Source organism: Elgaria multicarinata, chromosome 3 (genome assembly GCF_023053635.1).
Source record: "Elgaria multicarinata webbii isolate HBS135686 ecotype San Diego chromosome 3, rElgMul1.1.pri, whole genome shotgun sequence".
NCBI lineage: Eukaryota > Metazoa > Chordata > Lepidosauria > Squamata > Anguidae > Elgaria > Elgaria multicarinata.
The window spans coordinates 154,605,622-154,618,242 of NC_086173.1; the positions used below are offsets into that span (position 1 = coordinate 154,605,622).

Below are 12,621 nucleotides of genomic sequence, written 5' to 3' on the forward strand. Positions count from 1 at the left end.
GAGATAAGGGGTGGGGTGGGGGAATCAATCAATGGAATGTAAGAAGCACTAGATTACGCAGACGGGCGTGTGGAATTCGAACCCAGAGCCTGGCGTAGATGCGACTATTTACAACATCTATGTAGATTTTGTGCCCCGGTGCCTCCCCTGCCCTGCCAGCGTCTGCGTCTCCCCTGTTCCCCACTTCGCAGAAATGCTCAAGGGGTTAAACGGAGAGAGCGTTCATTCCTAGAGAGGATCAGATGGGAGAGGTGGGGGAAGTGCAAAAAAAAAAAAAAGTTGACCCTCTTCCTGTCCCGCCCCCTCCCTCCTGAGATTTTTGGATTTTTGCACGATCTTGCAGGAATTTGGCTGGTGCAGATTCCCCGAGCTTGCAATGCAAAGGTTGCAAGGAGCGGGTGAGTTAGAGGAGAGATCTCTATTCGAAGGAGGGTCGCTGGGGTTGGGTTTGCGGGGAGATCTGGAGGGAGTCGCTGAGGAGGGCTGGAGGGAGGGAGCAAGCAGGGTGGTTAATAAGGGGCGCCCCAGATGAAGGGGTCTCCCTGTGCAGCGCATCCTAGCCAAGGCCCCTCACTCCCACCCCACCGCACCCCATTGAGATCAGAAGGAGAGCGATTTAAGGCACACAGAAACCAGGATGCAGGAGTGGAAGGGGGTTGTCTCCCATCAAAATGAAGCCATGCTGGAAACAAAGGTTTGTCCAGGGAGAACATGAGAAGAAGAGTCCTGCTTGATCAGACCAAAAGCCTACCTAACCCAGCCTCTACTTTCGCACCGTGACCAACAAGATCACCCTCCGTCCCGTCCCCCCAATGGGAAGCGCACAAGCAGGACATGTCAATACAGTAGCCCTGTCTTGCAATTGCCCCCCAGCGACTGGTTTTCAGAGAGATCCTGCCCCTATAGAATCATAGAATAGTAGAGTTGGAAGGGGCCTATGAGGCCATCGAGTCCAACCCCCTGCTCAATGCAGGAATCCACCCTAAAGCATACCTGACAGATAGTTGTCCAGCTGCCTCTTGAAGGCCTCTAGAGTGAGAGAACCCACGACCTCCCTAGGAGTAAACTAACTTACCAAGGAGTAAACACAGCCTTTCTTCTGGATAAACACACATCAGATTTTTGCTGTTAATGTCATTCCCTGAACATGGAGGTTTTATTTAGCTGTTGTGACTAGCAGTAGTAGCTAGGGTCCGTGTCGAAGGTTGGCTCGATGGCCTTATAGGCCCCTTCCAACTCTACTAGCGTGACCATATGAAAAGGAGGACAGGGCTCCTGTATCTTTAACAGTTGTATTGAAAAGGAAATTACAGCAGGTGTCATTTGTATATATGGAGAACCTGGTGAAATTCCCTCTTCATCACAACAGTTAAAGCTGCAGTTTCCCTGCTCTTCTTTAAATCTGGTCACTCTAGTATAGCTCCTGCAGCTTTAACTGCTGTGATGAAGAGGGGATTTCACCAGGTTCTCCATATATACAAATGACACCTGCTGAAATTCCTTTTTCTATGCCACTATTAAAGATATAGGAGCCCTGTCCTCCTTTTCATATGGTCACCCTAGTTTAAGATGTCTTCTGAATGGGGCCTGTGTGATGTTTTTAAACTCTTTGTTTCTGTTTCTCTGCTGCGGTTTAGCCTGATACTGTATTATTCTGCTTTAAATGCTTTTTTTCATAATGCTTTTAGCATTTTTAAAGCTCCCTTGAGCACTCTTTCAGAGTCGAAAGGCCGTGGCGGAGGTGATGGTGTTATGATCTGGGTAAATAAATATGAGGATAGTAATACTGACCTACCTTACAGAGTTGTTGCAAGAGTATTAATGTATGTGACATGCCTGAAGCCCAGAAAACAGCTATAAATTGGGTGCGTAAATGGCTGTGTGGCATTTGGGAGTGTGCGTCGCTCCTGGCAACTGTTGACAGGGAGACTGGAAGTTTAGAAGGCAGGAGAGTGGCAGTTAAACCTGTAGAGAAGAGGGCATATGGTCAGGGAAAGCCACGGTCCGATGGTGTCATGGTCTGGCATGAGCATTTGAAACCTCAGTAAGGTTTAAACAACTACTTGGGCTGGATCCGGACTTAGACCTGTTATAGTTCTTATTATTTATTAATATAGCACCATCCGTGTACATGGTGCTGTACAGAGTAAAACAATAAAATAGCAAAACCCTGCCGCATAGGCTTACATTCTAATAAAATCATAATAAAACAATAGGAAGGGGAAGAGAATGCACCAAACAGGCACAGGGTAGAGTAAAACTAACAGTATAAAAGTCAGAACAAAATCAAGTTTTCAAAGCTTTAGAAAAAAGAAAAGTTTTTAGCTGAGCTTTAAAAACTGCGATTGAACTTGTAGTTCGCAAATGTTCTGGAAGAGCGTTCCAGGCGTAACGGGCAGCGGAAGAAAATGGACGAAGCCGAGCAAGGGAAGTAGAGACCCTTGGGCAGGCGAGAAACATGGCATCAGAGGAGCGAAGACCACGAGCGGGGCAATAGTGTGAGATGAGAGAGGAGAGATAGGAAGGAGCTAGACAGTGAAAAGCTTTGTAGGTCAACAGGAGAAGTTTATATTGGATTCTAAGGTGAATTGGAAGCCAATGAAGAGATTTCAGAAGTGGAGTAACATGGTCAGAGCGGCGAGCCAAGAAGATGTTCTTAGCAACAGAGTGGTGAACAGAAACCAACGAACTGATGTGAGAAGAAGGAAGGCCAGTGAGAAGAAGGTTGCAGTAGTCCAACCGAGAAATAACCAATGCATGAGCAAGAGTCTTGGCAGAAGAGACAGACAAAAATGATCGAATCCTGGCAATATTATACAGGAAAAAACGACAGGATTTAGCTACTGCCTCAATATGAGGAATAAAGGAGAGTGAGGAGTCCAATATAAAGCCAAGACTACGAGCTTCCTTGACTGGAGTAAGTGTAACATCATTGACAGTAAGAGAGAATGAGAGATGAGGAGAAGGTTTAGGAGGAAAAACAAGCAATTCAGTCTTTGCCATATTAAGTTTCAAACGACGATGAAGCAACCAAGCTGAGATATCTAAAAGACATGCCGAGATACGATCATGAACATCAGGAGAAAGTTCCGGAGATGAAAGATATAATTGTGTATCATCAGCATACAGATGATATTGGAGGCCATGAGATTGAATAAGATTACCCAAGGGCAACATGTATAAAGAAAACAACAACGGGCCAAGCACCGAGCCTTGCGGAACCCCTACTGAAAGGGGAAAAGAAGAAGACGAGCTGCCATTAGCCAACACGTTGAAAGAGCGACCCGCTAGATAGGAGGCAAACCAGTTATAGACAGAGCCACAAAATCCGAGATCATGAAGGGAATCCAAAAGAAGATCGTGATCAACCGTGTCAAAGGCTGCAGTAAGGTCCAGGAGAATAAGAACAGAATAAAGGCCTTTAGACTTGGCAATAAGAAGACCATTGGTAATCTTAGTAGGGCTGTTTCAGTGTAATGCAAAGGACGGAATCCAGATTGAAAAGGATCCAGAGCAGAGTTACTAGAAAGAAAATCAAGACAACGAGAGTAGACCACACGCTGCAGGATCTTTGAAACAAAAGGCGGCAAAGAGACAGGACGGTAATTAGAAAGAGAAAGCACATCAAGAGTAGGACCTGGTTCGCAAGTAACAACGTCTCAGAGTGGGGGTTGGGCATGGGTAGTCATTGCTTCATGGGTTGTTGTTGAATCGTGAATTTTCGTTATGTGCGAACCCTGCACTATGGTGTGGGTTGTTAACCACAAACAATGCAGAGTTTACAATCTAACAACAAGCTATAGATTCTCTTCCTGGATTGTTCTTGGTTAAGAAGCCAGACTTAAACCAAAGTGCAGAATTCGCATATAATGACAACCTATGATTCAACGACAACCCATACTCTGGGTTGTTGTTACATTTGAACCAGGCTTTAATCTTATATAGGCCCTGTTCAGATGACTTGCTAAGCCACAGTGGTTAAGCATTTTGAGCTAAACATTAAGGCTTAGCATGTCATGTGAACCATTCCTAACCATGGTGGCTACATAACCACGGTTTAAATGTGCTCATTAATCGTTTGCTGCAAAATGGTTAGTGGCCTAACAGTGGCTTAGTGTGTTGTCTGAACAGGCCCATAGAGTTGGCCTATTGAAGTCAATGGGATGTAAATTAATCATTATTAATTATTCCAATGGATCTGCTCCAAGGGAGCTTCCAGACAGACAGCTCAGCTCCCTAACAGGCCTTTCTCAGCCTGTGCCTGGGCTATTGTACCATAAAAGCGTCATCTGGGGCACCCTAAATTTGACTAAGTCTGGATCCAACCTTATAAAAGTATTTAATTTCCCTTTGATATATGATCACTGCAGAATCGCCTAACCCTGCCCTCCCCAACCTGGAGCCCTCTAGATGTGTTGGACTGCAACACCCAGAATCCCTAGCCAACATGGGCAGTGGGCCTCCCGGTTGGGGATGATGGGAGTGATAGTTGGAGAAGACTGCTGTCGCCCTTCCTATACAATATGGGGACACTTTCGTTTTCTGTGTTAACTGAATGCTGCTCAGCTGTTTTGATATTACTGTGATGGTTGCTCTGCTCCTTGAAGGTGTTTGCAGCTCAGGCTGTACTGCTTGGGCCTGGTTCGCACCTAACGGCAAGCCAGATTGTGGACTGTCGTTGAATCATGGGTTGTTGTGACCTGCAAACCCTGACTGGGGTCATTAACCTCGAACAACCCAGGAAGAGAACCCGTGGTTTGTCGTTGGGTTGTGGACCATAGTGCAGTGTCTGCACACAAAAGCAACCCATGATTCAATCACAACCCATACACAACCTGCACTTTGGTTTGTTGTTACGTGCAAACCAGGTCTTAGGCTCCAGTCTAGACAGCTTCTGCCATGGGATCGCAGCGCCTTCCTCAACACATCGACTCTAACAACAACACATGCATTTCCCCTTCCTTTCCCCAACGTCACGCCTCTGTCCTCTCCCTTCTCTGCATTCTCTCCTGGCCCGTCTTTTTCTTCTCCCCCTCCAGGTGCATCCGCCATGGCAGCTTGCTTATGGCCCTTAGGAATTTGCTCGCCAATGCTGATTGTAAAAGTGACAAAAGAAACTTGTGCCACCTTAAAGCCTTTAAGACAGGGGTTGGCAACACACTGGCCACTTGGGCCCCTTCTGCCAGCCAGTTTTGCTGCTGCTGAATTTGCCACGGCTGCGGTGGAAAAAAAACACCCAATTTTTTAAAAAGAAAACATGGTGCATGAACAATGTGAAACTTGCTGAAGTTCCTGGAAGCTCAACTCTGCTTTTAAACACGGCACACCCTCCCACCGTGCTCCTTGTTTCCTTTTCAAACTACTGTTTTTGGGTGGATGGAGGTTGTCACCGAAGCAAAATTGGCAGGAGGGGGGCAAATCTGGGTGGGGGTGGCCCCTGTGGGTCCCAGGCCACCCCTGTTTTAAAATAGCACAAGACTTTGTCGTTATTGCTGCAACAGCTTAACACTGTCACTCCTCCGGATGTTCTTCTGACTGTCTGTTTCTCTCCTTTGTCATCAGGTTTTCCTCTTCCTGAACCTGACATGGTCTCCCGACGTGACCAGGGGGAAGATCCATGGATTCTGGATCTTCCAGATGAGAAAGAGAAGGAAATCCCACTGGACAGCGAATTAGGTGAGAGATCAAATAAGCTAACACACACGCGTGTACACACACACACACCCCAATTTGTTTTGGGGCCAAGCTCTGAGATTGCCACAGAAAACTGTGAACAACTTCTCCACCCCAAGGAAGGGCAACACTCTTGACCCTTTGAATCACTTTCCTTTTCTCCAATCAGAGACTCCCGATGTGATAATAAAGGTGGAACAAGAAGATGAGCTGTGGCTGCCAGTAAAATCGGAACAGGAAGAGCGGCCCTTGAACCAGCCTCTCCAGGAAAGAGAAACCTACCCAGGTGCCCCCTCAGGTGAGGCGTGGCCTTGCATCCATCTTGCCTCTCAGTCAAACACTTCTGCCTGGTTCTCTCAGAATCCGTCCGCATTATTATTGATTGCTCTGTCTGGTCGTCAAGGCCCACTGCTGAAAAGATCCTCCCCACAAGAGGGCCTGATAGCAATGGATTTATTATTATTATTATTATTATTATTATTATTATTATTAATTTATTTATATAGCACCATCAATGTACATGGTGCTGTACATAGTAAAACAATAAAATAGCAAAACCCTGCCGCATAGGCTTACATTCTAATGTGCCTGAGATTTAAATTTTTAGAATATGAGTTTGTCAGTGATGGTACGGCAGAATTTTCAATTTTTCTCGAAATCCAAGCCTCCTGATTATATAAATCCACTGTGTCTCCCATGTCAGTCTAATGCTCTGGAATTCAGATTTGGAGTTGGATCCAGGATCTGCCTTCCACAAGAGGAAGGGCTCCATTTTCAGAAGTTCATTCTGCTTGACGCTCTGTGTAGCATTTTAAAATAGCATCTTAAAAAGATTTCTTTTTAATTGGTCCGACTAAGCCCTTTTTGTGTATGTGGAAAAAAGGGGCAAGTCATATCAGGATTACTTTTCACTGAGGTAACAACTTTGTATCTCGGCTGCTGGTGAAGTTTGTATGACTGAATGTGTCCCCATAAATATCCCTTCACTTCATAAGAACATAAGAAGGGCCCTGCTGGATCTGACCGAGGGTCCATCTAGTCCAGCACTCTGTTCACACAGAGGCCAACCAGCCATCGGCCAGGGATGAACAAGCAGGACATGGTGCAACAGCACCCTCCTGCCCATGTTCCCCATAAACTGGTGCACACAGGCTTACTGCCTTGAATACTGGAGATAGCACACAACCATCAGGGCTAGTAGCCATTGATAGCCTTCCCCTCCAGGAATGTATCCAGCCCCCTTTTAAATCCATCCAGATTGGTGGCCATCACGACATCCTGTGGGAGTGAGTTCCATAATTTAACTAGGCGCTGTGTGAAGAAGTCCTTCCTTTTATTTGTCCTGAATCTCCCACCAATCAGTTTCATGGGATGACCCCGGGTTCTAGTATTTTGAGAGAGGGAGAAAAATGTCTCCCTATTCCACATTCTCCATACCATGCATAATTTTGTACACCTCTATCATGTGTCCCTTTAGCCTCCTCAAAACCATGTCAGGGAGAGTGGGCCTGTTCAGACAACATGCTATAAGCCATGGTTAGGCCACTAACCCTTCTGTAGCAAATGGTTAGTGAGTGTGTTTAAAACGTGATTATGTAGCCATCATGGTAAGGAATAGTTCACATGACCCGCTAAGCCATAATGTTTAGCTCTAAGTGCTCAAACACCGTGGCTTAGTGTGTCATCTGAACAGGGTCAGTGTTTGCTTAGGCAATGGTTAACATTCCCTGTCTGCCCTCAAAAAAGGTCGTACAAACGTTAAATATGATGATGTCTTTCCTAGGCTTTCCGACTGTGATAATAAAGAAGGAAGAAGATGAAGACCTGTGGGTACTGTATCGCCAGGGCTCTGAGGAAAATGAAGCTTTCCCGCCTGCCCACTCAGGTGAGAGATATGTCTGACGTCCCTAAACATGACATCATTTGTATCATCGGAATTGGCGGGTGGGTGGGGGAATGACGCTCTTTCAACATTGTAGTAATATGACTGTTCACAGAAACAGATTGGCCATTTTGATTGAAATCTGCTTTCTGGATTCAAAAGCGCATTTGTTCAGGGACATTTATCAGTGGCTCTGTCCAACCCAGAAGTGCAGAATAAGGTCAGGACTGGAGGAGTGCCCTTCCGTAATATCTACCTGTAGTGGCTGGTGAAACAGAGACTAGGACAGTAGAAGGAGGCTTTATAATGGGCAATGCATTATCTGGCCGTCACACATTTTATTCCTTTTTATACACAGCATTCTGTTTACACTGTGGCCAAAGTAGGGCATGAGTGCAACAGCACCCTCCCACCCAGGTTCCTCAGCAACTGGTGTACCTAGGCATACTGCCTCTGATACTGGCGGTAGCATATAACCATCATGACTAGTAGCCATTGATAGTCATAGAATCATAGAATCATAGAATAGCAGAGTTGGAAGGGGCCTACAAGGCCATCGAGTCCAACCCCCTGCTCAATGCAGGAATCCACCCTGAAGCATCCCTGACAGATGGTTGTCCAGCTGCCTCTTGAATGCCTCTAGTGTGGGAGAGCCCACAACCTCCCTAGGTAGCTGATTCCACTGTCGCACTGCTCTAACAGTCAGGAAGTTTTTCCTGATGTCCAGCCGGAATCTGGCTTCCTTTAACTTGAGCCCGTTATTCCGTGTCCTGCACTCTGGGAGAATCGAGAAGAGATCCTGGCCCTCCTCTGTGTGACAACCTTTTAAGTATTTGAAGAGTGCTATCATGTCTCCCCTCAATCTTCTCTTCTCCAGGCTAAACATGCCCAGTTCTTTCAGTCTCTCTTCATAGGGCTTTGTTTCTAGACCTCTGATCATCCTCGTTGCCCTCTTCTGAACACGCTCCAGCTTGTCTGCGTCCTTCTTGAATTGTGGAGCCCAGAACTGGACGCAATAGTCTTAGCCTCCATTGTCTTTTAAAGCTGTCCAGATTGGTGGCCATCTTGAAATCATGGCTATGAAGCTCTCAGGGCAACGTGCATAATAAAAGCAGACACAATAAAGCCCAACGATAAAACACATTAAAATAATTGAGTTAGAAGCGGCGAGAATAATTCAGCGTAATGAAAAAGAGATCAATTTAAAAGCAGCTAAAACATGGAGAAAGCTCATTTTAGAATGCATCATGGAACACATCACTAAAAATACAGTAAATGGCAGTTCAAAATTCTTTTAAGAGGCTTCAGCGAATAAAAAGGTCTTTGCCTGACTCCAAAAAGTCAACAAAGGCCCCGTTCAGAAGACACCTTAAACCACGGCTTTAACCACAGTGGTTAAGCCAGAAAGCCGGGCCGTGTTCAGAAGACACCTTAAACCATGGCTTTAACCACGTTGACTAAGGCTTTTTGGGATTGGAAACCAATTGGGAGCCTCCTTCCCTAGGCCCTGCTTCTGAGGTTTAAAAGATAAGCACCCAACTCTACAGAGGTGCATCCTTCTCACTTGATGGGCCACTACCAGGTTTTCTATCCAGAAATGGATACTGTTGAGTATAAAAAGTCTGAGAGTTGGCCCTCCATCGGAGAATGTCAGGCATGTTATTGTCGTGTTTCTCAAAAACCTTCCGCCTTCTTGGGAGACAATAATGAGGCCTGCTAAGTAAGCCACAAAGCTTTATTTAAGCAATAAACATCCCTTCCCACCTGAATAGAGTCTAATCTCTTGGAACCTTCCCCCTAGGCAAAACTATGCAAACTAAGTGAGACAATTGTTCTTTCAAGGAGAACGGAAACGCATTAACTTCAGAGAGACTAGTTCTGAGACGGCTTCTGAGGCGATGCAAGCCGGGCCGACTTTCTCTCGCCTTCCTTTCGCTCCGCCCGTTTTAGTCTGCGGCGCACTCTAAGATCAGCTAACTTGTTGGTGCCCTCTCCTTCGGAAGAATGTTGGCTTCCCACTGACTGTGTTTTATTTGTCCTTGACAAGATAAGCTCTGGAGAGAGTTCACCACCAGCTGGTGAAGAAACCATGAGAGCTTTCTCCCCCACTGGTACAGAGCCTGTGTTTGGCGCCGACTACTCTACTTCAGAGTCTGATTCTGATTGATTACCTGAAACACCTTCTTCCAAAACAGGGGGAGCAGGGCTAAACATAACAGTTATTGTTCAAAGAATATCACTGAGCAATTTTCTTTTTCCTCACCACCCATAGGATGAGGGGTGTGGTACACGCCACATCCTTCCTAGCGGAGTTCTCTGTCAGCTGATTTTGCTTGTTCACATTGTGGTTCTCTCTCTTTATTCCAGCAGACGAGGGGCACATTAGAAGCTACGTGGCCGAGAAAGAGAATAAATGCTCAGACTGTGGGAAAAGCTTCACTCAGAGGTCTAGCCTTGTCCGACATGAGAAAACACATACGGGAGAGAAGCCGTATCAGTGCAGCGAGTGCGGGAGGCGTTTTAGCCAGAGGTCTATCCTGACCAGACACGAGAGGACCCATACGGGAGAGAAACCCTACAAATGCCTGGAATGTGGGAAAAGCTTCCGCCACAAATCAGCGCTTCTCAGGCATGAGAAGATGGAAGCAGGTGAGAGGCCCTATGAATGCTCCCACTGTGGGAAGGGCTTCATTCAAAGGTCAAACTTCCTCATCCACGAGAGAATCCATACGGGCGAGAAACCGTACCTGTGCTCGGACTGTGGGAAAAGCTTTGTGCAACGGTGGCACCTTCTCATCCATGAGATGACGCACAAGCAAGAGGAGCCCCACGCATGCTCAAAGTGTGGGAAGAGGTTCAATCACAGCCTGAGCCTTCTCATTCACGAAAGGAGCCACATGGGAGAGAAAGTGTATCAGTGCTCAGACTGTGGGAAAAGCTTCACTCAGAGGTCTAGCCTTGTCCGACACGAGAAAACACACACGGGAGAAAAGCCGTATAAGTGCTCCGAATGTGGGAGGAGCTTCAGTCAGAGGTCTATCCTGACCAGACACGAGAGGACCCATACGGGAGAGAAACCCTACAAATGCTCCGAGTGTGGAAAAAGTTTCCGCCACAAGTCAGCTCTTCTCAGGCACAAGAAGATGGAAGCAGGGGAGAGACCTTATAAATGCTCACAGTGTGGAAAGGGCTTCATTCAAAGGTCAAACTTCCTCATTCATGAGAGAATCCATACGGGCGAGAAGCCCTATCAGTGCTCCGACTGTGGGAAACGCTTCGTTCAACGGTCGCACCTTCTCGTCCACGAGATGACGCACAAGCAAGAGGAGTCCTATCAGTGCCCGAAGTGCGAGAAAAGGTTCAATCACAGCTTAAGCCTGGTTATCCATGAAAGGAGCCACACGGGAGAGAAACCCTATCAGTGCTCCACCTGTGGGAAAAGCTTCGTTGACAAATCGAGCCTCCTCAGACACGAGAGGGCACATCGAGGAGAGAAGCTGTATACCTGCTCCAATTGTGGGAAAAGCTTCAGCTATAGGTCGGCGCTCATCAGGCACAAGAAAACCCAAGCAGGAGGGAAGCCATATTGGTTCTCGGCTTGTGGGAAAAGCATCATTCAAAAATTAAAGCTCCTGGCGCACGAGAGGCCCCGTAACGGAAGCAACCTGTACAAATGCTCTTACTGCGGAAGAGGCTTCAGCCTGAGGTACAAGCTTCTCATACACGAGCGAGCCCACACGAAAAAGAAACCGTACAAATGTTCAGAGTGCGGGAAAAGCTTCAGCCAGAGATCCAATTTTGTTGTGCATGAGAGGACCCACACAGGGGAAAAGCCCCATCAGTGCTCTGACTGCGGGAGGGCCTTCAACGACTGGCGCAACCTTCTGAAGCACAAGAAGACCCACACAGGAGAAAAGCCCTATTGCTGCGGAGACTGCGGGAAAAGCTTCACAAACAAGTCAACTCTCGTCGTGCACAAGAGGACCCACACGGGAGAGAAGCCGTACAAGTGCGCCGACTGCGGGAAAGGGTTCACCAGCAAATCGAGCCTGCTCAAGCACGAGCGGACCCACACGGGGGAGAAGCCGCACGTGTGCTCGGCGTGCGGGAAAAGCTTCATCCAGAAATCGAACCTCCTCAGGCATGAGAGGACTCACAAAGGAGAGAGCACGCCTCCGTTCCCAGATTGTGGGGAGACTTCCCGGTGTAACCCAACCTGGATGAGGTGTGCAGGGGTCCACACGGGGGAGAAACCACACAAATGCACCGAGTGTGGGAAGGGCTTCAACGAGAGACGCAACCTGGTTGTGCACGAGCGAACCCACACAGGAGAGAGACCCTACAAATGCGCCCACTGTGGGAAAACGTTCACCAACAAAACGACCCTCGTGGTCCACAAGAGGACTCACACGGGAGAGAAGCCGTACAACTGCTCGTCGTGCGGAAAAAGCTTTCCTTACAAGTCGAGCCTAATCAAACATGAGAGAACCCACACGGGGGAGAAGCCGTACACATGCGCCAGTTGCGGGAAAGGCTTCAACCAGAGTGCCAATTTGCTTGCGCACGAGAGAACTCACACGGGAGAGAAGCCGTTTCAGTGCTCTGACTGTGGGAAAAGTTTCAGCGACAGATCCAACCTCATTCGACACCAGAAAAGTCACACAGGAGAGCAGCTCTAGAAAGGCTCATTCTTTTGATAGGATGAGGAAACCCCCTGAGACAGACTGTTCTTAGGAGACATCCTAAGAAATGTACAAAAGACATTTCCTGTTGTAGGGTAACACTTTCCTGAAGTATACCACATTAGCCTGCCGAGAGGTGGGGGCAGAGTTCACATATTTGAATGCTTCCTCACCAGGGTGGGGGGAGGGACGTGAATAGACAGACCTCCCTGCACCTAGAAAATTAACATATCAAGAAGAAGATCCCTGACATGGTAGTTTTCTATGTGCAAGGAACAATGCCACCCCACCCCGCCCAGCAGCCTGTAAATGTACTGTTCAGAAAAGCTCTACTAGAAATTAATTAGCGTGGTCGATGGATCCCTAGTTCCTTGTCCTTGAGTT

At 47.2% G+C, this 12,621-nt stretch overlaps 1 protein-coding gene across 1 annotated transcript; it reads left to right on the plus strand.

Annotated features, from left to right (window-relative positions):
- Positions 1-321: 321 nt before the first annotated feature.
- Positions 322-12,313, plus strand: LOC134395591 (zinc finger protein 850-like). Its single transcript, XM_063121752.1, has 5 exons — positions 322-398; positions 5,563-5,676; positions 5,843-5,971; positions 7,457-7,558; positions 9,923-12,313. Exons 1-5 carry the CDS (start codon positions 377-379, stop codon positions 12,232-12,234), a joined length of 2,679 nt encoding a protein of 892 aa, XP_062977822.1. The 5' UTR covers positions 322-376; the 3' UTR covers positions 12,235-12,313.
- The last annotated feature ends 308 nt before the right edge of the window (positions 12,314-12,621 follow it).

Coding starts and splice junctions, on each gene's coding strand:
- LOC134395591 (XM_063121752.1), top strand. CDS start 377: ATGCAAAGGTTGCAAGGAGCGG. Junction 399..5,562: donor GCAAAGGTTGCAAGGAGCGG/GTGAGTTAGAGG, acceptor CTTTGTCATCAG/GTTTTCCTCTTCCTGAACCT. Junction 5,677..5,842: donor CCCACTGGACAGCGAATTAG/GTGAGAGATCAA, acceptor TTCTCCAATCAG/AGACTCCCGATGTGATAATA.